General features: G+C 38.3%; 1 protein-coding gene across 4 annotated transcripts in view; it reads left to right on the top strand.

The window, feature by feature from the left end:
- The window catches only part of Slc4a4 (solute carrier family 4 member 4), a 331,040-nt gene that overhangs the window by 272,782 nt on the left and 33,911 nt on the right, over nt 1-24,347 (top strand). For all 4 annotated transcript variants that reach the window (XM_041671195.1, XM_041671197.1, XM_041671196.1 and 1 more), the window contains 3 exons: nt 1,034-1,225; nt 18,130-18,243; nt 20,134-20,295. In XM_041671195.1, coding sequence (XP_041527129.1) covers nt 1,034-1,225; nt 18,130-18,243; nt 20,134-20,295 — 468 coding nt within the window. The remainder of the gene's footprint in view (nt 1-1,033; nt 1,226-18,129; nt 18,244-20,133; nt 20,296-24,347) is intronic.

Here is a 24,347-nt window from a genome sequence, read left to right as displayed (position 1 = left end):
TAAGCCGACTGTTGTAGAAGTAGATCCTAATGCAGGGATTTCTGTATTTTGTCACTAGTTGAGAGGGTGCCTCAAATTCGGGTAAGAAAAACATTTCAGGACTGGAAATGTGTCTCAGCTGAGTTTAGCGCCCCCCCCCCCCCGTGGGGGCTTTCTGGAATACAATTCGTTCTAGAGTTCCCCCTCTTTGAGCAGAAAGCAGGTAGCCAGAAGCAGTCAGCTGTGGTTGGGTAAGCGCCGAGGTGGGTGCGCAGGTCTGCCCATGGCATCAACAAGAAGATTCCCCTATGCATTAGATACAGAAAATAGGGGGAGTAGCCAGAAAGAAGCACACTATTGACAGCAACACATATTGATTGACCCGTGTGCTTGAAATCCCAGGAACACAGAGCTAGAGATCTCTCACACAGCTGAAGGGGTGCAAAGGCATCACAGCCGTTCTGCTCATGGATGTCCCAAGTGCTGACCCGTAGTCAACAAGAAAAAAGGCATGCTGCATTAGGATTGACAGAGAAATCTAGGACTGGCCACTTTGATGGTATCATTTTTTCAGTCACGAAGGTGTACTTATAAGATAAATAACCTGCTTCTGGGTTAGTTACTATCCTTTGACATTTAGAGCATCGATCATACCATAAGGTAGGTGACTATGGACCCCAAGCACACACAAGTAAGTACTTTGTGAACGATAAAGGTATTTCTGAAGTCTCCTGTTTTGGGATTTAGGATATTCATGTATCTCATTTGACCCACAGGAAGGCTGGCAGGAAAGAGGGACTTTGTAGTTTGTTTCTGTTGAACAAATGGTGGATTGTAAGGTGGAGGAGCAAACTGCCTACCACACTGTGTCTCTTGCGGTGCCCTTTGTAATTGCTGGCCTCTAGCATTGGCCGCGACAGGTGACTGCCATCTCCAGCGGTTATCTTCGGATTGTTTTGTGGGTGGTTCTAGTGTAGTCCATCAAATATGAAAAGCTGCTTTAGATGTTTCAATGTTATCTAAAAAAAAAAAAAAATCCCTGTTTTCTTTTCAGTACCATAATGCTACCTTTGACTGGGCCTATTTGTCAAAGAAGGAGTGTTTGAAGTATGGCGGAAAACTCGTAGGAAACAACTGTGATTTTGTTCCGGATATCACCCTCATGTCCTTCATCCTCTTCCTGGGCACTTACACCTCTTCGATGGCTATGAAAAAATTCAAAACTAGTCGTTACTTTCCAACAACGGTAAGTCCCTGGGGTTTAAAAACTTTTCATTGGATTTGGCCTGTCTCACCTCTAATGCACTTTTATAGAGTGAAAAGCTACCTGCAGTTCACCTTGTCCAATATTACTTTGTACATTTAAATGATGCATTCTGCTCTTTATTCACGTGAATGCACATTTAACGTAGTTGTAGTTTTGCTTCAAGAAACCTTCCCAAGATTTGCTTTCAGAATTCCCTTGTGAGTTCTGGCTGTAGTGCTTGTTAGTGTGGTGGATTGGAGCAATTTGATGTGCTCCCTCTCTGTGCATATGGCTGAGGAAAGGACACTTTAAACCACAGTGTTTAAATACAGAAGCAAAACCTTTTCATGTCAATCAGGAATTTTAATGGTGTAGAATTTCTCAATCATTGACTATACATGTATAGAAATTCATAGAAGTTCTCAAACATTGACTACACATTAATACTTGAATGTAATCTTTGGGCCTAAACCAAAACAATGTTGTGCACTAGGAATGGTGTGGCTATTTGAGCGAAATTTTCCTTCCCATAATACTCTGTAGTACCTAGAATGTATTTGCTTTGCATACACTTCCTCGGCCCTGCTAGTGTGCTGACGTAAACTTAAATTCAAAGATGCAGTTCTTTGAGAGACTAGACCAAAAATTTTCAAAGCTAGGAAATGATATTTCCAAGCTACTGTTTTGCTTTATAGTTCAGTTCGTAGTGTTTAAGAAGTCAAGATTTCCAGGTAATCTGCATTAAGCATGATCTATATCAGTGGCCTGTTCCCTCATGAAACTGCTTCATTGTGGTTTGTCTAGAACTTCAGTAGACAGAAACTTCTTTCTAATCCCTAGAAAATGAAATTTAAGTCGGGCGGTGGTGGCGCACGCCTTTAATCCCAGCACTCGGGAGGCAGAGGCAGGCGGATCTCTGTGAGTTCGAGGCCAGCCTGGTCTACAAGAGCTAGTTCCAGGACAGGAACCAAAAGCTACGAAGAAACCCTGTCTCGAAAAATCAAAAAAAAAAAAAAAAAAGAAAATGAAATTTAATATATTCACTTTCACCTTGGAAGCTGTGGACCTTCTCACTTCTTCTTACAAAATAGGGACTATAGTTGATGATGAGGTGTCTAAAAGTAGATGCCCGAGTAATGAAAATGTTCCAGAAAGAGAAATGGGGGAAGTGTTTAATTCAATCTGTTTAAAATAGACTTTATTTACTGGAGTTTAGCAGGCTCAGAGCCGTTCTTTGTTTAGTACACAGTGTGATAACAGATACACACACACACACACACACACACACACACACACACCAAGTTACCTAGAACCTGGCTCTGAAGGTGGTCCTCCTCTTTACCACTTTCTGCTGTTTCAGGCTTTCTGGTTTCACTTGCGCAGATTAGGGCCATTCCTGAATACATTTGACCTTGTGGTCACAGCACATACCCAGGATGTACTGAACCCCATTGCTTCTGCAGCGGATGAGTTTTATATAGAATAGATTACTGGATAGAAGGTTTAAGGACAATTTTTTCTGGATTGTGGTTTTTGCTTTGTTGTTACCAGTTCATGGGATCTTGGGCTTTGTTTTTGTTGCATTTTTTACAGATCATTACTTCTTGTCAAAGTCTAATGTGTTTTGAGCATAGCCAGTAGAACTGTGGAAAATTTGCAAAGCTCTTATATGTTGCAATTTGTAAAACAAACCTGTGCCTAACCTTAGATGGAAGCCAACTATCTTTTCTACTCTTTATTTTCATGGGCAAATAACAACTATATGCATCTATGGAACACAACGTGATATATTAGTATATGTTTATGTTGTAGAATGATTCCATTAAGCTTCTTAATGTATCTGTAATTTCACATGGTTAAATCATTTCTGCAATGAAAACAAAATCTCCTCTTGGCAAATTTGAAATATACAACATCATACATGAGCTTTAATCACCATTTTATGTGTGATCTCAAAATCCTACTCCTTCATTGTAACGGGACTTTGTGGGCTTTGATCAGTGTCTCCTCTTTGCCCTCTCTCCCTGCTGTCTTGGTCTGTGAGCCTCACTTTCTGAGTTTCCACACGTAAGTGAAGTCAGGAAGTATTTGTCTTCTGCATCTCGCTTCTTTTACTCCAGTTTCCCTTGTTTTGCTTCAAATGGTAGAATTTGCTTCTTTTAAAATGCCAAATAGTATTCCAATTACATGTATAATTATATAATAACATTGAAAATGAAAATTATATGCATATACTAGATTTCATTCCTTCATCTGCAGCTGACGTGTAGGATGATGCTACAGATTGGCTCTTGTGAACGGAGCTGTGATACAGGGAAGCACACACAGGCTGTGGCACACTCATTTTCTTTCATTATCAGTTGAATAAACGGAGTGCTGGATCTTATGACCGTTCTCTTAATTCATTAGGGGAACCATCTCCCATTATCTGTAACAGCTAAACTAAGTTACATTCCCAATCATAGGATGCAAGGGTTTCCTTTTCTCCAAATCTGTGTTAAACATGTTATCTCTTGTTTTCTTAATAATAGTGATCTTTGACATAGGTGAGTTCACACTCATTGTAGATTTGCATTTCTTGGACAATTCTATCATTTAGCCTTTTTCACATATCTCTTGGCCTATACGCCCTCTAAGGTTTGACTGTTAAGTGTGCTGTCCATTGAAGGTGGGCTGTATTTGTTTTGTGCTTGAGTTCCATACAGATTCTTGGCCTTACCCTCTTGGCAGGCGAATGGTTGGTGACTATGTTTACAGCCTTGGTATTTGCCTTGTTGCTCTGCTAATCGCTTCCCTTGCTGAGGAGAAGCATTTTAATTTGACACAGTCTGATTTGTCAGTAAAACCTTTTTCCTATGGTTTTATTTATTTATTTATTTATTTATTTATTTATTTTGGATGGAGTCAACTCTTGCAATAAAATTAAGTACTATGTTAGTTTTTCTCTTTGAGAATCTTTGTCACTTTCATCACGAACACCTTTTGTTCTGTTTTCTTCTAAAGTCTTTATGGTTTCAGTCCATCCAGTTAAGGAATCAAATTTGAGTTGACTATTAAATGTGTGAGGTAATGATCTGCTTTTCTTCTTCTGCATGTGAATATCCAGTTTTCCTACCACTGATTATTGAGGAGGTTTATTTTTGCTCCAATGTATATTCTTGGCACCTTTCTTGAAAATCAACTGACTCTTGATGAATGCTCTTATTTCAGGGATTTGACTGTTCTACTTGCCTATATGCTGTTCTATTACATTATAGAATTAATAGATATATAGTAATATAATTTCCATACATATATTAAATTATATGCACACATAACTCTATCTCTGTCCATCAGTCCGTCTGTCTATCCATCCATCCGTCCATCCTTCTGTCTATCTCTATGTAGCTTATTTGGAAGCCAAATGTTGTGATGGCTAGAGCTGCATTCTTCTTTACTCAACATTACTTTGGCTATTTGGGATGCTATGCACGTCTATGCAGATTTTAGAATTTTTTTATTTCTCTGAAAAAATGTCATTGGAAATTTTATAGGCATTGTATTAGATTTCTTTGAGTACTGTGGGCATTTTAACATTTATTCTTCTAGTCCATGAATATGATCTCTTTTCATTTATTTGTGTCTTTATCACTTTTTTCATTATTTTTTTGTACTTTATAGTTTTAAAAGTATATATAATTCATCTTGGTTAAATTTATGACTCAGTATTTTATTATTTTGTAGCTATTATAAGTGGGATTTTTTCCCCTTATGATTTTAATTTTTTGAGAATTTCATACTTGGGTACATTGTATTTAAGTCATTTTCATACCTTCCTCTTCCTTTCCAACTCAATCTGTGTCTTCCCCCAACAATCCCCTCTTGAATGCATGACCTAGTCAATAATTATTGCTGTGTTTTGCATATATACATACATAACATACTGTCACATATCCTACAGAACACAAATAGTCTTTCCTATATGTACACGTGTTCAGGACTGTCCATTTATGATTGGGTAACCTGTTGGAGAGCTCAGCTCTGCAGAAACTGATCCTTTCCACTTCAACAGCCATTGTCTAGCTCTAGGCCTTTGTGTAAGGGTGAAAACTTGTGAACTTGATTTTGTTTTTGGAGAGTTTGTAATAGTGTATAGAAACACAATTGGTTTTGTATGTTGATTTTATATCCTTAATTTTACTGAATTTACTCAGTTCCAATTTTTTATTTTGGTGGCATTTCTAGGGTTTTCTGTCAATAAAGGCACATTGTCTATATTTTAACTTCCTTTCATATGTGGAGGCCTTTTGGTTCTGGTATGGACTGGAACTTACTCAGCCAGTAGTCTGGGAATACAGATGCTGGCCTAGTGCTGAGTGGGCCTAGAGGCCAAGACATCCTAGGGGCTGAGCCCGTTGCCTCTGATTGGTCTTGGGGAAGTTTGTACCCTAAGGCTCTGAGGCTAGTCTGGTATGGGATGGAAAAGAGACAGACTTGTGGGGAAATTATAGAATCCTAGCTTCTGAGTTGACTAAGTCTGTGCAATCCTCTGCACCCACCTAGAGGCTGAGGCAGTGGGAGCTCGTCTGGACCTCACACTGATTTCCTTGCGCATGTCTAGCATTTGTATCTGTGGGCTCACTCCCTAGCCTGTCTCTCAGGAGAGGGCAACTGCTTCTAAGTTGCTTTGCCTGGCCTTGGAGAGGGGGTGATGTGTGTAGCATATGGCTTTCTTAGCCTCTTCTTTGTATCTTAACGTACCTGTAGTCTACACAGACGAGCTGTAGAACTGCTCACCTGTCTTCCTTAGGCCTGGTGACATTATTTCTAAGGTAGATAATAGGTCAATCTGGTATTTCTAGGAGGAAGAGCATCAGACAGTCCTGTTCCACCATCTCGCTAACTTGCCTCACAGCCCACTAGTGATTATCTTAACTGTACTTATTAACGTCACTTTTATTTTGAAATAGTAGCTCCCAAATTCAGACTTTGAAAGCTTTTACTACATAAGCCCAATTTTTAATAAGTTAATTTTTTGCTTTTGATCAATGCCACCAAGAAAGTAGGAAAATTGAGAAAACAGAAAAGTGATGGCGTGGTAGCTGGGATTTCTACTGAAATGGTTTTCAGCTGTTACGTTGTCTTTGCTTACATGCCTCTTATACAACACATGTAGGTAATAGCACAACCATACCGTGTACATATTCAGAAATGAATACTAATAGTGTTTGTCTCTCACGTGTTTACCTGTGCTTAACTCAAGCTGTCACACCTGCTGGGTGTGTCTAGATGGGTGGCTCTGCGGGTAGAAACGGTCAGGTGTCTAGACTGCTGAGCTTGCCTGTTAGCAATGAAAACTTGCATGCTTAATACAAGATCATTGTTTCATTCCTATATGCTTGGATGACTTGTTAGTTTTGTGAACTGAAAATTATTAAAATGTTATTTTGTCATTTACATCAACTTTATACTAGGTACTCGGTATTTGCTGGCTTGTGGAAGTCACTTAAATAGCGATAAATGCTGTATTTTGTGTGAAGAGTATACATATAGGAATCCAGAAGATTCTCATTCCCAACTCTCTCATTAGCTGACAGTGTGCCCTCTGAGGCCTAACTGCAGACTGGTTACCTCATCTACCCCGGGAGAGCTCAGCTAGACAATCATTCATGTTGTTTTAAGTACTAGTATTTTTGTATTTTTAAGTGGAGATTTGAGGCTCCATCTCCTAAATGAAATAAATTCTCTATATCCTACAAGTTCTTATAGCAATGATCACAATCTTGCAGGCTTCTACACATTGATAGTTAGCTCATTGTTCAGGTCAGCTTTCTTTTGCAGCTGCTGTGAGTCTCCCAAGCATCATACTGCTAATTCAGAATGTGGTTTGCTTTATTTCCACAGTTTGGGCTTACTTTCTTCCTATATATCTCAACTGGTCACAAAACCTACCTATCTATCTATCTATCTATCATCTATCTACCTACCTATTTCTATTGTCTCTCTGCTCTCCCTACCTCTCCCTCTCTCCATTTCTCATCTATCCATCTCTTTCTGTTTCTTCATATACCTCTATTGACAAGACCCAGATGGAAAGGAACTAACTCATTGTACAGAGGGGGTAGATAATGGAGCAGTGCAACAAACTAAGATACATATTCTATGCTATGTAAAAAAGCTTTCCTTTCTCATATCAAACTTGTTATACCTTGTTTGGTTGTTCTACCATGGTCCTTTCCCTTTACACCAACACTTAGACTCCTCTCAGTGTGGTCTTCATTGCCTTTGACTAGAGTAGGGCTAGTGACTCTCTTCCCTTCTGTATCTTATGGAGCAAATAGCAGTGCATCAGTATAAGTCCTTTAGATGAAACAGATCAGTTAGGCTGATTACACAATTCATACCTCAGGCCTGCTACAGAGCCCTGACACTTGATGGAACATGGCTAGAATGCCAGAATTCTACTGGTGCCTAATGCTCCCCCATTCTTTTCAAAGAGGCACATCAACCCTCTGTCCTGTAACCGTGGCTGGTCTATTAGATCAGCTTCAAAGTCAGAGTCGTTTAGCATCAAACTTCTAGGAGGACCATCACAACATAATGTGTGATTGTCTGTGGCAGATGGCTCAAGGCATTCACATGGATGCTCTCCCAGAGTCCCACGCCTGTGAGTGATTGCCTGCATGGAACAATGCGGCTGATCTTTGTCCATACTTGGCACTGAAGGGGAGTGGGGCTTAAAGGACAGCAGGATCAGACCTTGGCAGGAAAAGTTAGAACACTATGATTTAGGCAAAATTCTTGGTCCTGTGGTGTGGTTGCAGTCCATGCGGCTGTCTCACGTACGCAGTAGGCACAAGAATGCCTCCTTTCAGGAATCACTTACTCATCCCACACCCCTAGAAGACGAAGTTTCTAATCTAAACCTGAAGTAATCATTAGCTATTTTTACATATACATCCCAGTTATAGAAATTATCATCCCTAGACTCTGGCTAATTCCAACAGCTGAACTACCTTCCACCTTTTATTTAGGTGGTGTAAACTCTTCATTGGTTCTCTTTCCTGAACAAACTACTACTAAGCTAACATGAATTAGCATCTTCATCCCATATAGAGCAAAAAGATGGCTGTTCTCATGTGTGCTTCATGTTATATGAGGTGAAACATGAGTAATTCAGGAGCCTGATACATAGTAGGCACTTAATATATATGATTGTTAAATAAGTTGAATTTTTGTGCTTTTAAATAAGAATGACTTTATGTCATTTATTTCCATTCATACTAAAGATCTCCTGAGAGATCACATTTTAGCATTATTTTATGGCCCATGCTAATGGCTGGTATTGAAGAAGTGGCATTAGGAATTAAAACAAAGCATAGTATTCCAGAATTTAAATGAAAACATAATGAGGCCAGGCGATGGTGGTGCACGCCTTTAATCCCAGCACTTGGGAGGCAGAGGCAGGTGGATCTCTGTGAGTTTGGGACCAGCCTGGTCTACAGAGCTAGTTCCAGGACAGGCTCCAAAGCCACAGAGAAACCCTGTCTCGAAAAACAAAACAAAACAAAACATAATGAGCATTCTAGCTAGGCAATCCATCTTGTTTTTATGTGCATAAACCACAGAAAATCTAGGATTCCATGAGAAGTTATGATTTTGAAGCCATGACTCTTTGTTGACAGTTTGGCTGTCACTGTTCCATTAAAATTGGCTGTGAGCAGAGGCAAGAGGTGTTTATTTTGTATACAATTCCTTCTAAGAGGTGGGTGACATTCCGCTTCTATTTTCTTTGCCCTAGGAGTTTCTTGTTGAAAGGTAAAAACTGTCAAACTGAAACCACTAACATATTAAAAGTGAGTACGAAATAATAGGTGTATATTCTACGTCTCATTCTGCTGTTCGTAAAACTGGGTGACATTTGTATAGTTCAAAATATCAAGCCATATCCCATCATTGAAGTTCATTAAAAATATGATTTTTCTGTCATGGAACATATCAGATCTTTTCCCAGTCCTTTTGATATTTTATAGCTGGGATAGTCATTTTGACAGTCAAATTTGCTTTTGTCTAGCTTTTTTTTTCATGAAGAATGACAAAGGGATGTTTAGTTATAAATGCAGTTCAGCCTTTTATATATTCTACACTCACAGATACTTTAGCTATTACAGATACGTGACAAAAAAAATCACAGCTAACTTAAATTGAGCCCCAATGAAAATAAAGCTCAGAGTGATGGTTGATTGCAGAGTTGTGAGCAGGCTTTTCCTGATGGCACAGAGGCAGTCTCTAAATAGACGAAGTCATCCCCTCTGACAGCGCCGTCCTTCTAGTTCGAAGCATATTCAGCTATCTTGTCCATCATAGGAAAGTCAACAGCATTTGGATATATGCAATAAAACAGAAGTTTCTTGTTCTTGGGCTGTCTAGTTACTAATTAGTCATTTAAAACTTAATTCTTGTATTTTAATATAAATTCTGAAATTAATTTCCTTTATTGGACCTGAACCACTTTAGTATATTATTGTACTAGTTTGAGTTATATCCAAGCAGACCTTAGGAAAAGAGCTGGGAATCTGGGGCAACTGGATTTTAGTGGATTTTAATGTGAGTGAGTCTAATCTCCCTCTGCATTTCTGAAAAACCACAGTCTTATGTTTCTTGAGAGTCTCTGAAATAAGAACTCAGCCTCCCACAGACCTTTGTCCACAGAAATCTGCCTTGCCCCTGCTCCAGCCGCTGTCCACAGGGTCTGCTCCTATTCCTGAAAGCGACACAGGCAAGCTGAGGTTGTCTTCCGTGCTGTGGACTTCCAATGTTGGAAGGATTCTTCCCACCGCTTCTCAGAGATGCTGGAAACAAAATCAGCATGTCTGTTCTGATACGTGGCCTACATCTTGACTCCTCTGCTTGCTTTTCTCTAGATCAGCATAGGGGTTTTTGGTTTTTTTTGTTTTGTTTCAGTTTCGATCTCAAGTTAAAGCATCGGATCCTAGTTTTTCCCTTGTAGTTTGGTTATTTGTTTCTGGCACGTGGTTACATGGTGTCTTGTTGGAATGCCCAGTTTTGAGGCAGGATAGGAGGAGTGTTGTGTTAGTGGTTGCTAAATTCCCAGTCTCCTCGCTGGATCCCTTCTCTAGGCCTCCTTAGGAAAGTTCCACTGGCACGCTGTGAGCCCTGCCCTGAAAGATGACCCTGTCTACCTCCCATTTCCCCCAAGTCTCCCTCACTTGAAGCTTTATAGAATTAAAACCCTCCCATCTGAACCAGACTTTTATTGAATTTGGAATATAGCAGCAGGCATTATTGGATCAAAAATACAGTGAATTAAGATCACTACAATGAGTAATGTTAATGCTTTTTTCAAAACAAGCTTTATAGTACTGGCTACTAGAGAGATCAGATTTCAAATTGATCATGCCATTTTATGACTGTAACTACCAAAGGGTACATATTTGTCTAGTATTTTTTTTCTAGAATAAATGCTTTTTTACACTATTGTGTAGAACTTCCAAGCATTACTCTCACTAGAGGACTTGACATCATAGATTAATATTTACTGAGAGCCCACAGGGCGTCTGCTGCCGTTGCACTTGTCTCTCTGTAGCAGCTCCATCCATTGAGAGCAGCTCTGCAGGCTCCCAGCACCCACAGCCACCCCAGTTAATTTAAGAGCAGCTGCGGTCCAGGCAAAGTGAAAACTGAATGTCCTCTGGGGCTTCCGAGGAATCAAATTTGTTTTTTTTCCTGTAAATTAACTAGCTTCTCGCTGTTGGTGTCTCTATGATTATGACTCCCTCAATAATTAATATGGTATCATCCTTTATAAAAAGTGCATTTATAATAGATTTATTAGGTTGTTTTTGCCTGAGAATAAAAGAACAGCATATGATTATTGGAATTTTCTTTCTCATCCACTTAGTTTTTTCTTTAGTTTGGTAGTGTAAATATTTTATATGTTTACAGCATTCTAGATTAATTGAAACAATCTCTAATTCATTTTGCAGAGCATAGAAAATGTTTTTCAATTAATTTTTTCCAATAAAAATAGCAAAAATGTCAAAACTAGTCTTACTACACAAAGGTCATTATAGTTTTAATTTAGACATGCTCCTCTTTCTTAAGCTACTACAGCAGTACATATTGTAACATATCCATATACCGTGAAAAACAAAGTATTGAATATAGAGGTGACCTGGGGAAAAGCAATGTCCTTGCCATAAATGTTAAAACTGGATCCTGTATCTTAGAAAATAATTTCCTAACCATACACATCCCTAGGAGTGATTTCTGAAGTTCCTCAACTAGATATTGTATGGCTTAAGAGGGAGGAAGGGTAATGCATATTAAAGTACTCTACAGAATGTTATGGCTCTGCCAGAGATGTTTAGTGAGGTTTAGCAACATTAATAGGGTTGCTGTTTATTTTCTATAAATTTTAAGAGCTATAATTCTTACATTCATTACAATTTGTCATTTCAGCAGCTTTTCCATCCATGTTATAATAGTGCCATATTTAACAAGATGGCCATTGTCCAGGAATTCTACCAAAATCAATATATGCACACAGATACATATTACTCTGATATATTTGTATGCATATTATATATATACATTATATACACATAATACTACATGTATGTGTATATGCATATCCATAGTATTTATTAGTTTCTTAGAGTTATCTAATTGCCTTACTCATTACCAAATTATCTTATTAAAAGTACCAAATCATCTTAAGAGTTTACCACAAACATGGTAGCTTAGAAAAACAAGACATTGGCTCTAAGAGGCAGAACTGGAGGTTCAAATTAAAAGTGTGAACTTGGTCCCACTAGAATGAAAATCAAGGCACGAGACTGTGTCGCTCTGTAGGCCCTAGAGGACAATGCATTTCCTGCTTCTTTCTAAGCATTGCCTGCATTCATTGGTGCTTGGTCCCCTTCATTCACCCTCAAGGCCAGTAGTGACCTCTCAGACTTTCTCAAACCTGAACTTGCTATTTATCTAGACTTGCCCCAAATTCATGGTAATCCATGACAGAGGTGCTGAAGGCAGACAGAGGTGAAGCACAGAAACCGTGTAAGATGCTAAAGTAGTAAGTCAGGGGAGGTAGCATAACACGGCCCCAGGTGTGAGTTCAAGGAAATTGTTGATGGGTTGAGAGGTATTTATTTTATCCTGAACAATAGGATACATCAAGCTTCCATCTGTTAAGATGGAGAATATTATAAAAGAAGGCATCAGTGGTCAGGCAGGCTGGGCTTGAGAGGATGAACTATGTATGGGAGGTTAAGCGTTTAATTTTTGACATAATTTTGAGATAGCTCTAACAAGTACTTCCAAGTGGCAGTATGAGATGGAAAGATGGTTCTGGACTAAGGAAATCTGTTTTTCAATATGTGATTGAAGAAAATCATTATGGCAAGAGTCTGATTAGAAGGACAGAGCATGAAGAGATGGAAGGAATTGAGAAGAACCCAGCAAACAAACCTGGATTTAACCAGTAGAGTAGACTGGGAAGTCTACTAAACTCCATTTCCAAAATGCCTGCAGGGTATTGTAGCATCCCTAGATCAAACCACGATAGCTGTGAAAACTGACCTTGGTTGTCCGGGCTGTTACCCTGTGAGTACTCTGCTCTTGGAAGGAGCTCCAAATCACTTAGAAGTCTGTGTTTGCTTTCTGCCCATGTAGTGCTGGCTTTATGCCACTGAAAGAGATACTTCTGAGAATAAATATTAATGTCATGTTTAAAGGGTGATGCATTTATGTAGCATCTGTATGAAATATGAAAATCAAAATGGAGCAAGAAATAGAGTAGCTTGCTAAGCCACACAAAAGGACAGTTTTAGGAGATTTGGCTATTTTATATTCTTTTGAATGTTTTCAGCGATAGCAAATTGTTTTCCCTTTGACTATGGATTTAACTTTTTACATTATCCAAAGTCATTTGTATGTTGTGTAGAGTGAAATTGGTAAATCAATATTACATTCTGGCTGGTAATTTGGTGTTATGTCCCCAAAGCCTTACATTTTTATATGCACATTGACAGAGCAATTCTGCCCATAGTAATTTGTTCCAAGTAAATAGCACCAGGTGTTTGCAAATATTTCTTTATAATACTGTTCATTGTAGAGAAGTTGGGAGCAATCTAAACAGTAGGATATTGGAAAAAAAAATGACTTTCGTTCTCCATTCAGCATAATACTCTGACATCATTAATGTCTCTGTTTTGGAAAATATCAAATGATATGGGAAAAATTGTGTAAGGGGCACACAGAATGTGAGCTGAGGATGATAGTACACGCCTGTAATCTTAGCACTTGGGAGATGGGGCAGGGGGATCATGTCTTGAGGCAAACCTGGAATGGCATAGTGGCACCTTCTCTCAAAGAAAACCCCAAACATTGGAATATCAAAGATTATATGTTCACATACTTTTGAATAGACCTCTATACAGTATAAAGATATGTTTTCATATATTTCAGATATTAGAACATATTTCTGTATAGGGGAATTGGGAAACACTATTTTTTATTCTTCCTAAATACTCTACAAAGACTACATATCACTTTTTGAAGTGGGAAAATTTTTTTTCAAAATTCAAATAAGGAAGAGTCATGGATATTTGAGACAAATGTGTGATAGTTAATTTGTATAATCCAACAAACATCTATCCACTTTAATTATAAAATGATAAAAAGAATTTTAAAATGATCTGGAAAAATAGCAACACCATTGAAATAATTATATAATTTCCCAAGAGAATAGCTGGGAGACAATACTGATTTGGATTTGAAATTATAGGAATTTTTTTTATGTGGGTAGAGGCATATTTTACACTGAGTTATTTAGCCCAGTGTGGTAGTGCATACCTTTAATTCTAGCACTAGGGAGGCAGAGGCAGGTGAATCTCAGTAAGTTTGAGGCCACCTTGGTCTATAGAGTAAGTTCCAGGACAGTCAGGGCAATGTAGATATTTGTCTTAAAAAAAAGGAAGGAAGAAAAAAAAGAAAGAAGAAAGATGAGGTGTGATCTCTATAGCAAAGTGATCATTTTTGTAGGGAGATCGCTAGTTAGTCCCCAACTGCTTAGCCCTGAAATAATCACACAGAGACTGTATTAATTAAATCACTGCTTGGCCCATTAGCTCTAGCTCTTTATTGGCTAACTCTTATATTAATTTAACCTATTTCTATTCATCTGTTTGTCACCACGTAGCTGTGGCTTACCAGAGGCTCCATGGCTTCTCTCTAACTCTGCCTTCCTCCTCCCATGCTATAGGCCAAATCAGTTTTTTTATTGATTAACCAATAAAAGCAACACATAGACAGAAGGACCTCCCACACCAGATGATAGTTTCATAGTTTAACAAGTTTTAGAAAATATTGTATATCTCATATTTAAAATATAGTTGAAAATAATATCTTACATAGATAAAGACCTTAAGTAGTTTCTAAGTATTTTTGAGGGGATGTTCTCTCATGGTAGTTTCTGTATTGTGCCCTGATGTCTCCTGAGTATAAAGACCCGTATTGCCCATACTTTTTTTGAGCCTGATAGAGGAAGAGTTTCTTCTGCCATGGTTCAGGGATACAATTGCCCACAATTGGGAAGGCATGATTGCTGGGTTTTTTATGTCTCTGGCTGCAGGACCACGCAATTATGCCTTCCCAAATGGTGACTAACCAGAATTAGGACCACGTTATCACCTCCACAGGTTTTTCACGGAGTTCCACCATTGTTGGACAGGCCTCACATCTTCCCAGACAGTACTATCAGCTGGGAACCAGGTGAAAAATACATTAGCCTATGAGAGACATTTGAGTTCCAGAGCATAGCAAGGGCCAAGTTAGAAACTCCACAAGTAAACTCAGTGATGACATCCAGTTTGCCATGCTGGGTTGGTGGGGTAGTCAACTTCCAAAAGACCCAGGATACTGTCCCTCTTCTGCCAGGTGCCAGTAGTGACCGCAGTGCAGCAGGCTCTCACAGATGGACATCGAGATCCTATGGGAACTTGGACCATAGAATTTCAGAGTAATTTCATTAGCATCCCTTCTCTATTACAAAAAAGGAGTAAACTGTTTTAAAATAACCATTCCCATCTCTTTGAATGATGTATAGATATTTGAGTTGTTTGGTTAGATTATTGTAGGAGGGGTTTGGGGAAATAATAAATATTAGTAAGAACTACTAGACTTGAGTGAACTCTGGACTTACGTTTTTAGGGATTTGTGGCCTCCTGAACAAAGAGGTGATTGTAACATCCTATCATATTACTGAAATTGCTTCCTAGTACCAACCTAGGACCAGACTATCCCAAACTGCTGTTGTCAACACTACTTGCATAAAGCTGAACTGATGAGTTTTATCCAGTATTGAGGCCCTGGGAAACACCAAATCCTAGGTATTTGCAGTCAAAGTAGTTTCTGTAACAGTTCCATATGATTTCTGGATTTTGAATTCTTTGTTTCTTAGAATTAAAGATCCATCTCAGAGACTTCTTGGCAGTAGATAATCTAATTATTTGAATGTCCTTGGAGTCAAGAAGCCTTGTAGAACATAAAATAATAATAATTTATTCAGAGATTATGTTGAGTTCTCTCATGGTTTAGTTCTCATATTTAGTTCTGATAAAGAAAATCAGTGTGAAGTTGGTAGTATTATTCTGACTCCCTTTTGCAGATGATGCAATTAAAGCCAATAAGGCTGTGTATTTTATATTGTGAATAATGATACTGAGAGTCCCATCCATCTTGTCTACTTATAGCAACTGTGATCATAACTCTTAACCTATGTTTCCCTTATTTGATTTCTGTCACCTACCTGCTCTTGACATTATTGTGTGTAATTGAGGTGAACTCATACCTAATAGCAAGTATTTTTCTTTCATGGTGTGTACTTCTTGAGCAAAAGCTAGCAGCATCTGATGAAGAATTCCCAGCCAGAAGAAGCATCTTTGGTCCCACTGCTAATTAGTTCCGTAACCCCCTGATACCTGATAAAGAACTAAGCCCTGAGCTCCTTCGAACATGCTGCATTGTCATGTAATTTCCATTCCTTACTTCAGCCCCTATTGAACACACAGAGATCCTTACTTCAGCTCCTACTGAACACATGGAGACAGTTTCAATTCCTGGAGCCCATGGTCTTGAGAATCATGTGCTTCCTCAGTTCATCTGTGTCATGCAGCAGCATCAGAAAATGGACCATTTGCCTTGTTCAACTTGATGTTGAAGTCAACCCTAATTCTACATAGGAGCAAGCTTTGTTGGCTATAACATGGCTTGGGGATTCAAGAAGACATGGATTATGTCTGTTTTACTCACTAAGATGTTCTTATCACCAAGTAAAATATTAAGAACCGAGTAATTCTAAATGAACAATTAATGAGACATGTAACTGTGTGATTGATTGCCCATGAGAAACTCAGTTGTCTGTTCTAGTTAAGCTGTTAGGCCCCTAGTAGTGCCTCTAGTAACTACAGAGATACCCTAGTACAACCAAAGGGTCCTGTGCTCCTCTTAATGACTTATAAGTAGTCATTTTGCACCTCTTCGTGGAAAAGCACGGGGTTTAATGCTCAGTCCCTGTACTGGCTAGAGAAGACACTTAGGACATTGGATGACCAAATAATGGTGATCACACTTTTGCAATTGTTGACAGAGGTTTCTGTCCCGCCTGGTCCTGCAGCCATTCTGTCCCAAAGAAACACACAGAGGTCTACATTAAATATAAACTGGTTTGCCTAGTAGCTCAGGCTTCTTATTAACCTTTATAACTTACATTAGCCCATAATTCTTGTCTGTGTTAGCCACGTGGCTTGGTACCTTTCTCAGCAATGCAGTCACATCTTGCTTCCTCTGTATCTGGGTGATGGCTGCAGACTGACCTTTCCTCTTAGCAGAATTCTCCTCTTCTCATCTCCCCACCTCTACTTCCTGCATGGTCACCCTGCCTATGGTTCTTGCCTAGCTACTGGCCAATCGACGTTTTATTAAACAAGTACAAGAAACAAATCTTTACACGATAAAACCATTGTCCCACAGCAAGCAGTGAAGACATTTCTCACATCAAGGAATGTTCCAGCACTAGTCCAAAAAAAGGTGCTTTCTTAGACAAAGCCTATGCAGCCTTCAGTTCCTATATACCATCTCTGGACTTTACTGTGAATTGTAATAACTGATTGTGATCATGAGTTAGAACATGTAATCTCCTGATAGATTTGTAACATTCTCAGGTTACTAAATGGGATTTCTATTTGTGGTGGTTTGAATAATAGTGTACCTCATAGGTTCATATGTTTGAATACTTAGTCACCAGGAAATGGAACTATTTAAAAGGAGTCTAAGGACTAGGAGGTGTGGCCTTGTTGTTATTGGAGGAAGCATGTAACTGAAGGTGGGCTTTGAGGTTTCAAAAGCCCATGCCAGGCCCAGTCTCTTTATTCCTGCCTACAAATCAGCATCTAGATCTCTCAGATACTTCTCTACAACCACGCTTGCCTGTGTGCTACGGTGATGATAATGGACTAGCCTTTGAAACTATAAGCAAACCCCAAGTAAATGCCTTCTTTTACAATAGTTGCCTTCATCATGGTGTCTCTTCTCAGCAATAGAACTGACTAAGACACTATTGTTTTATTTATTACTTATATCACTGCTTTCCAGATAAACTGAGTTCTAGTTCATTGTTAGAATATCTGCCTAGATTTTATTCTTATACAAATGTCTCTCATGCTGCACGTAGGACAAAGGATATATCCTGATTGAGTGATATCTTCTATGTCTGGCCATTGGATAATTTGTTGACAAATTGTTAGTAAATATCAAATTCTTTTTCCCTTCAAACATATGAGCTGCCATGTTTATCTAGTACTAAATAATTCTTTGTTGTTTTTTTTTTTTTATTTTTCCAGGCAAGAAAACTGATCAGTGATTTTGCCATTATCTTGTCTATTCTCATATTCTGTGTAATAGATGCCCTAGTAGGTGTGGACACTCCAAAACTAATTGTGCCAAGCGAGTTCAAGGTAAGTGAATGTCTCTCTTTTGCTTCTTCCTCAAACCCTTTGGCTTTTTCTCTTTTCCCCTAATGTAGTTTATTGTGAATTGACTTCAGTTAGTTTTGCATAATTAGCCTTTTTCCCTTCAGAGTAATCCTTTTTAGGCTCATTTATAGTTAGTTTAGTTTCTTCACTAAAATTAAATGCCACAGTTAGGATCAAATTCAGACTTTGTACATTACTGAATTTTATTTTAAAATAGCATATAGCATGAACTAATTCTGCCTTATATGTTTTAGAATATTTCAGATACTCTTTTAGAACCAATTGGCCTGATTCATATAGCAGTTCTGAGAAGTGCATACTTCTGTTTTATAAACCACATGCTCACAAACACTAAGAAAAGTGACCATCACATCTTAAGTAGTGGGGGGAAGCTGTGAAGGTAGAATTCAAGCCTTCATGTTCTAACTTGAAGGTCTTTTCCTCCTACCTGCCAGGAACACTTACAAAGTTTGTTACAAAGAGGACAGAAGAATTATGTATTTTCTGGATTTACTGTGTGTGTGTGTGTGTGTGTGTATACATACATACATACATACATGATGTATATATGTGTTACATGTCAATTGTTCATAGTTATATTTCTATGTAGTTTTCCATTGCAAAATTATAACCTATTTTCTAGGACAATCCTTAGTCTGTTCTCCACCACTGATATAATAATGTCAAACATTATTAAGCTGATGGCAGTTTTATATAACTAGCTAATGAGAAAGGGATATGCACATGTACACACATACAAAACAGTAGAGAATATCTTTGGCATAATATCATATTCACTAGCAAACATAAATTCTAGTTAATATAATAAGTAATACATTTACTCCAGTATTTTCTAAATGTTTGCTTGGAGCCAGACTCCATCCTGGGAGGGTCAAAGTGCTTTAATAAGCAAGATGAAATGTCTTAATGTCTTGTCCTACAAGCTCACAATGTGTGGTACAGGTAGCGTGAAGGATGGGTTTTGTTTCGATGGTGGAGTTTTGAGTAAGAGGAGAGGGAACATACATTCAGGGTTTGTGTTTATTCCTGTAAGCCTGGCACTCAAGAGACTGAGGCAGGAGAATTTCTGTAAGTTCAAGGCCAGTCTGTATTACATAGGCAATTCCTGGCCAGCCTAGACTGTAGAATAAGACCCTGTGTCAAAAGGGGGGGGGGGGGAGAAAGGAAGGAAGAAAGAAAAAGAAAGGAGAAACAAATTTATAAGTAGTGTTATATTTATATTTATATGCTTTTCTTAAAGTAGGAAATAGCAGAACTTTTTCTTTCTGTTAACAGGCATATATGATCTAATGAAAGTAGAAAAATGGCAATCTTTTTCTCGTTTTCTGAAACAGTTCTGGGGATTTAATCACTTCTAGATAATTTTCACTTGTAAAATAAGAGTTGCAAATGTTTCAGTTAGTTCAGTTATACCATGTAAATAGTCTGATATATTATGAAGCCGATTTTTGGCAAAAGTAGAAACAACTTCTGTTCAGTGCCAAAATTCGAACAGAATTTGTGGTGGCTTTGTAGTTTTATTACCTTTTCATAGGATATTACATTTGGGGTTTTCTTCTGTGTTTCTTAATGTTAGAATTTTGTGTTTTCCATCTGATGCCATATCTCAACTAGTTTAATGTATTTAAAATGTCAGCCTCTGCTTTCTCAATAGCCCATCTTTTTCATTTTCTTTCCTTTAGCGATCGTCTCCAAAGTAACACCTTTTGGGAAGATTTCTGTTAAATAATCTTTTCCTCCAGATTATAGCTGTTTCTACTTTTTAATATGTTGACCCTCCAAACCCTGAATATTTTTTAACCATGTAGCATATATGAACATTGTTCTGAAAAAGTTTCTCTTTGCTTTCAGCCAACAAGTCCTAACAGGGGCTGGTTTGTCCCGCCATTTGGAGGAAACCCCTGGTGGGTGTGCCTTGCCGCTGCTATCCCGGCTCTGTTAGTCACCATTCTGATTTTCATGGACCAGCAAATCACAGCTGTGATTGTGAACAGGAAAGAACATAAGCTCAAGGTAAGCGTCCGTAAAAATGGGGATCTCTGCCTTCTGCTGTTTTCTTCATTCTTGATAATATCTACTGATTCCAAAGCAACTGGGCTGTATTGAGAGTTCTCCGATAATGAGAACTCATCAAAGATCCCTTTGTTGACAAGGTCCTTGGTGCAGCAGCTCAGGACACACTCTCTTCAATATGAGAAATACATTTCAACTTGTATTTCTGTCACTATCGAAGAAAGGGTGTATGCAGCAGGCGCCCCACTTCTGATTTGGGAGTGGTAACCACCTTCCTGAAGACGTGGTAATCAAAGATTTAATTAAGGCTCCTGCTCTCTGTTAAATAAACTCAGTATCTTTTTCCTTTCCAAGAACTTTATAGGGACTAGGAAGTGGGTAGCTAGGTAAATAGAGTGCTTATGTACGTTGCAAGGCCCTAGGTTCCTTTCCCACTACTGTACACACTAAAAAGTTGATTGCCTCTGTTTGTGGGTCTAATGTGACGATTTGAAACATGTAGACAGTCTATAATGACCAGGTCAGATCAGAGTAGTTGATCTCTTTAATCACATAAATCTTAGTGCTGGAGAATGAGCAAAGATTTATTGTTAAAGATTTTTCAGATGTGCAGTTACAAGCTGTTGGTAAGTCTTCATACCCCGCTCCCTTTCCTTAAAAGATTCATCTTAGAATCTTAAAGATCATCTTAGAATCGGTAAAGATCATAAAGAATGGAGAAAAGTTTTTATTCTTATATTTTAAGTTTGCAAACATTAGTTGACTGACATTGTCATAGGCCCAAAGAATGTTTCAGTGGTATAGGATATCTTTCAAGAGAGTTGCGTAAATTGTTACTATATTAGATAAATTTTATCCATATTTGATGATATTTTAGGTCACTTTAGGTAACAAATAATTTCAAAAATACCATGTAGGGGATGAGAGAGGAATAATAAAAGTAAAAAGGATTAAAATTTAATAGTTACTGACCATGAATCAGGTTATTTTCTAAGCACTTCATATTATATATTAACTCATTACCTTTTCGGAATCTTTTTAATATAAGAGAAACCTGAAAATGTATTAAAATCATACCCAGAGGCAGGAAAGTACATTGCGCAGAATGAATTTAGCAAAGGATTGGCCGAAGGGAATATCCAGAGAGAATAAGAGCATTTGAATATAGAAACACACCAAGCAGATACATAAACCAGAGAGATGATAAACCATTTACTTAGAACTACAGATGAGGGTGAGGGAGAAGTAAATCTCATAACTCATAAAACTTGGAATAGAAGAGAACTTCGGTAAAGAGGAGCTGTTTCCATTTTGAACGTTTCAGGGGAAAGAAAGCAATGATGAACTCCACAGTATGTGAGTCATTCCTGAAGTGGTCTGGGAAGGTGGGGGGTAAGGACTCTCGGTGAAAGCCTAGCCTGTGCAGTTGTTGACTTCCCTGGCACAGAGGGTCACCATGAGGAAATCTTCCTGCACAGTTGCTGAAGTCCTAAGGAAGATAGTGATAAGGGATGCAGCGATTTCCTGGTGTATTCAGAGAGGTGGAAGGGTAGAAGGAAGCCTGGCCTGTATTTCAATGGAAGGAAAATACAGAAGCATGAGAATTACTAGTGAATTCTGAACTAATGCTGGAGGTCAGAAAGCAGAATTTTATAGAACGAAATCTTGAGGTGGTCACTGATATAAAATACTGCACTGATTCTGAATTATCAGTGGGGGAACAGTGGAATATTCAGTTGGAAACTCCCATTAACATAACTGTATATGTATTGTACACCATGAATAGATAAGGTGCCACATTTTCCATTTGAAGACTTGTTTAACTGCTAAGGTGTGTATGCCTTGCTTCCACAGCAGAACGGCAACCCATTTGTCAGGCTTTTAGTGAATGCTTTACAGTGTCCAATTCTGAGTCTCCTATCCTAATCTGTTAATTCTCTAAGGAACACAGTGGAGGACAAGTCTTTCTTGCCATCTTGTTTTGATTTATATTTATATATGTGTGCCTGTGAGAGTGTATATCACATGTGTGTGAGTGCCTGTCGAGCTCACAAGAGAGCACTGGATTCCCTAGAGTTGAAATTACAGGCAGTTTTGGGCCACTTGATAGGGTTCTGGAACTGAACCTTGGGTCTGCTGGAAGAGGAGGATGAGAAGCTCTTAACCACTGAGCCCTCTCTCCAGATCCTCAAAATTTGTTGTAAAATCTGAAAGTTCATTAAATTCTTCTCTGCCCAAGCAATTCATTTGTCAAAGGTTGGGGGCAGAAGCAAGGGGATGGCATGTTTCTTTATGTGGTTGTTTCCCATAGGGAACATTTAAAAATTATTAAAATATTGTTGTATGAAAAACTTGACAACTGAATTTTATAACAAGACTATCACAAGAGTTTAAGTACGGTTGACTAGAAACAAGTGAAATATTTGTTTATTAGCTAGACTATTAATTTTTATTAATGTCCTCCAGACATCTTTGCAGATATATTAGCAGAGATCACATGTAAATACAGACGGGTTCTAATATCTGATACCCACTACATACAATCATTTGATTAATAGCATTAATTTTTATAGTGTAAAATACATCACAGTTATCCTCAGCCATGCGGCAAGTTAGATGTCAGCCTTGACTTCCAAAGTCAAGTAAAGAATTTATTTTATTCTAGAGGAGCTTTTATTTGCTTTAGGGAGGCACTTGATCATGTTACTAACAGGAGAAAATAATTTTTGCTTATCCTTAGAAAAATCTATTTATTACTGTTGAAAGTTTCAGACATATAAAAAGTAAATACAATGATAGATTAGTCCCAGATATTCCTTTATTATCAACTTGTGGCCACTACTGTGTCACTTGGGCTCCATATTCTTCTCTGTATGATACTTTAAAGGAAGTCTGGGTGGCTTGCTGCATTCCCATAAATAATATATGGTATGAATTTCCAAAGGGAAGATCTCTTCAGAACATAGCTGTTTGTAAGGCTGAAAATACTAACAAAATCACTATCCTCTGAGTTTTCAGTAAATATTATTTCCAAAGGTTTTATAAAGATAGCAAACTAGAAGTTGTTGTGTGTGGATGCATGGGCTCCTCATCTGTGTGAAGGCGCTCATGCAAGCCAGAGGGCAACCTTGGCTGCATTGTGCCCACCTTGTTTTTTGAGACAGGGCCTGTTGTTTGCCTAAACTCACCCAGCAAGGGTAGACTGGCTAGTTAACATGCACCGGGATCAGCAGTCAGCCTCCACAATATTGAGCCTGAATTCCATCATGCCTTCTTCATGTGGGTTCTAGGAATTCAACTCAGGTCCTCATTCTTGTATGAGAAGTGTGTTGCCAGCCCAATATAATACACTTTAACGATATAGATTATTTGTTTAAATCTGGATCCAAATGGCATTTGCACACTTGTCATTTTAAAACATTTATAAACTTTTAGTCTATAGATTTTCCCCCCTCTGATCCTCTGTTTTTCTTTCCTTTTAGTTTTTTTCAGAACAATAAGGTTGTTTGTTGCTCTTTCTATAACATCACTTTGTCATTGACAAACCATTGAACACCTTAGTGTGGCTTTTAATGCAACAACAGAAATGGACTGTTATTAGTTTTTATTCCATGGATTTCCTGGTTCTGTAGGGCAGTTCTTGCTGATGTCTCTCTTGGAATTGAAGCTAAATAGTATTGGGTGGTGTCACCTAAAATCTCAGTGGTGCTGGTTGTCCGTGGTTACTTCTTCACTTGTGTATGTGACTTATATGTTCAATGCATTGTTTTCCCATGAGTTGTCTGCTTCCTGTGTGTCCATTTTCCTCCATGCAGCTTGCTCATGCACTATTGCACACTATACATATAGTCTCTCATACTACCCCACCGCATCGCTTCTTAGCCTCCAGGGCTTTTCTATAGGGTTTGAACTTCTCACAGCATGGTATTTATACTTGTTCCATGGCAACTGATTTCCATAAGTTAAGACATGCAAGATAGAAAAAACAAACAAACAAACAAAAAAAAATTCCTGGTTATACCTGCAGCTGACAGCTTTGCTTCCTGACCTGA

Source organism: Microtus oregoni, unplaced genomic scaffold (assembly GCF_018167655.1).
Source record: "Microtus oregoni isolate MIOR12 unplaced genomic scaffold, Mior012 000021F_ref0000039, whole genome shotgun sequence".
Taxonomy (NCBI): domain Eukaryota; kingdom Metazoa; phylum Chordata; class Mammalia; order Rodentia; family Cricetidae; genus Microtus; species Microtus oregoni.
Note: the sequence above shows the minus strand (reverse complement) of the source record. Positions and strands in the feature narration are given on the sequence as shown.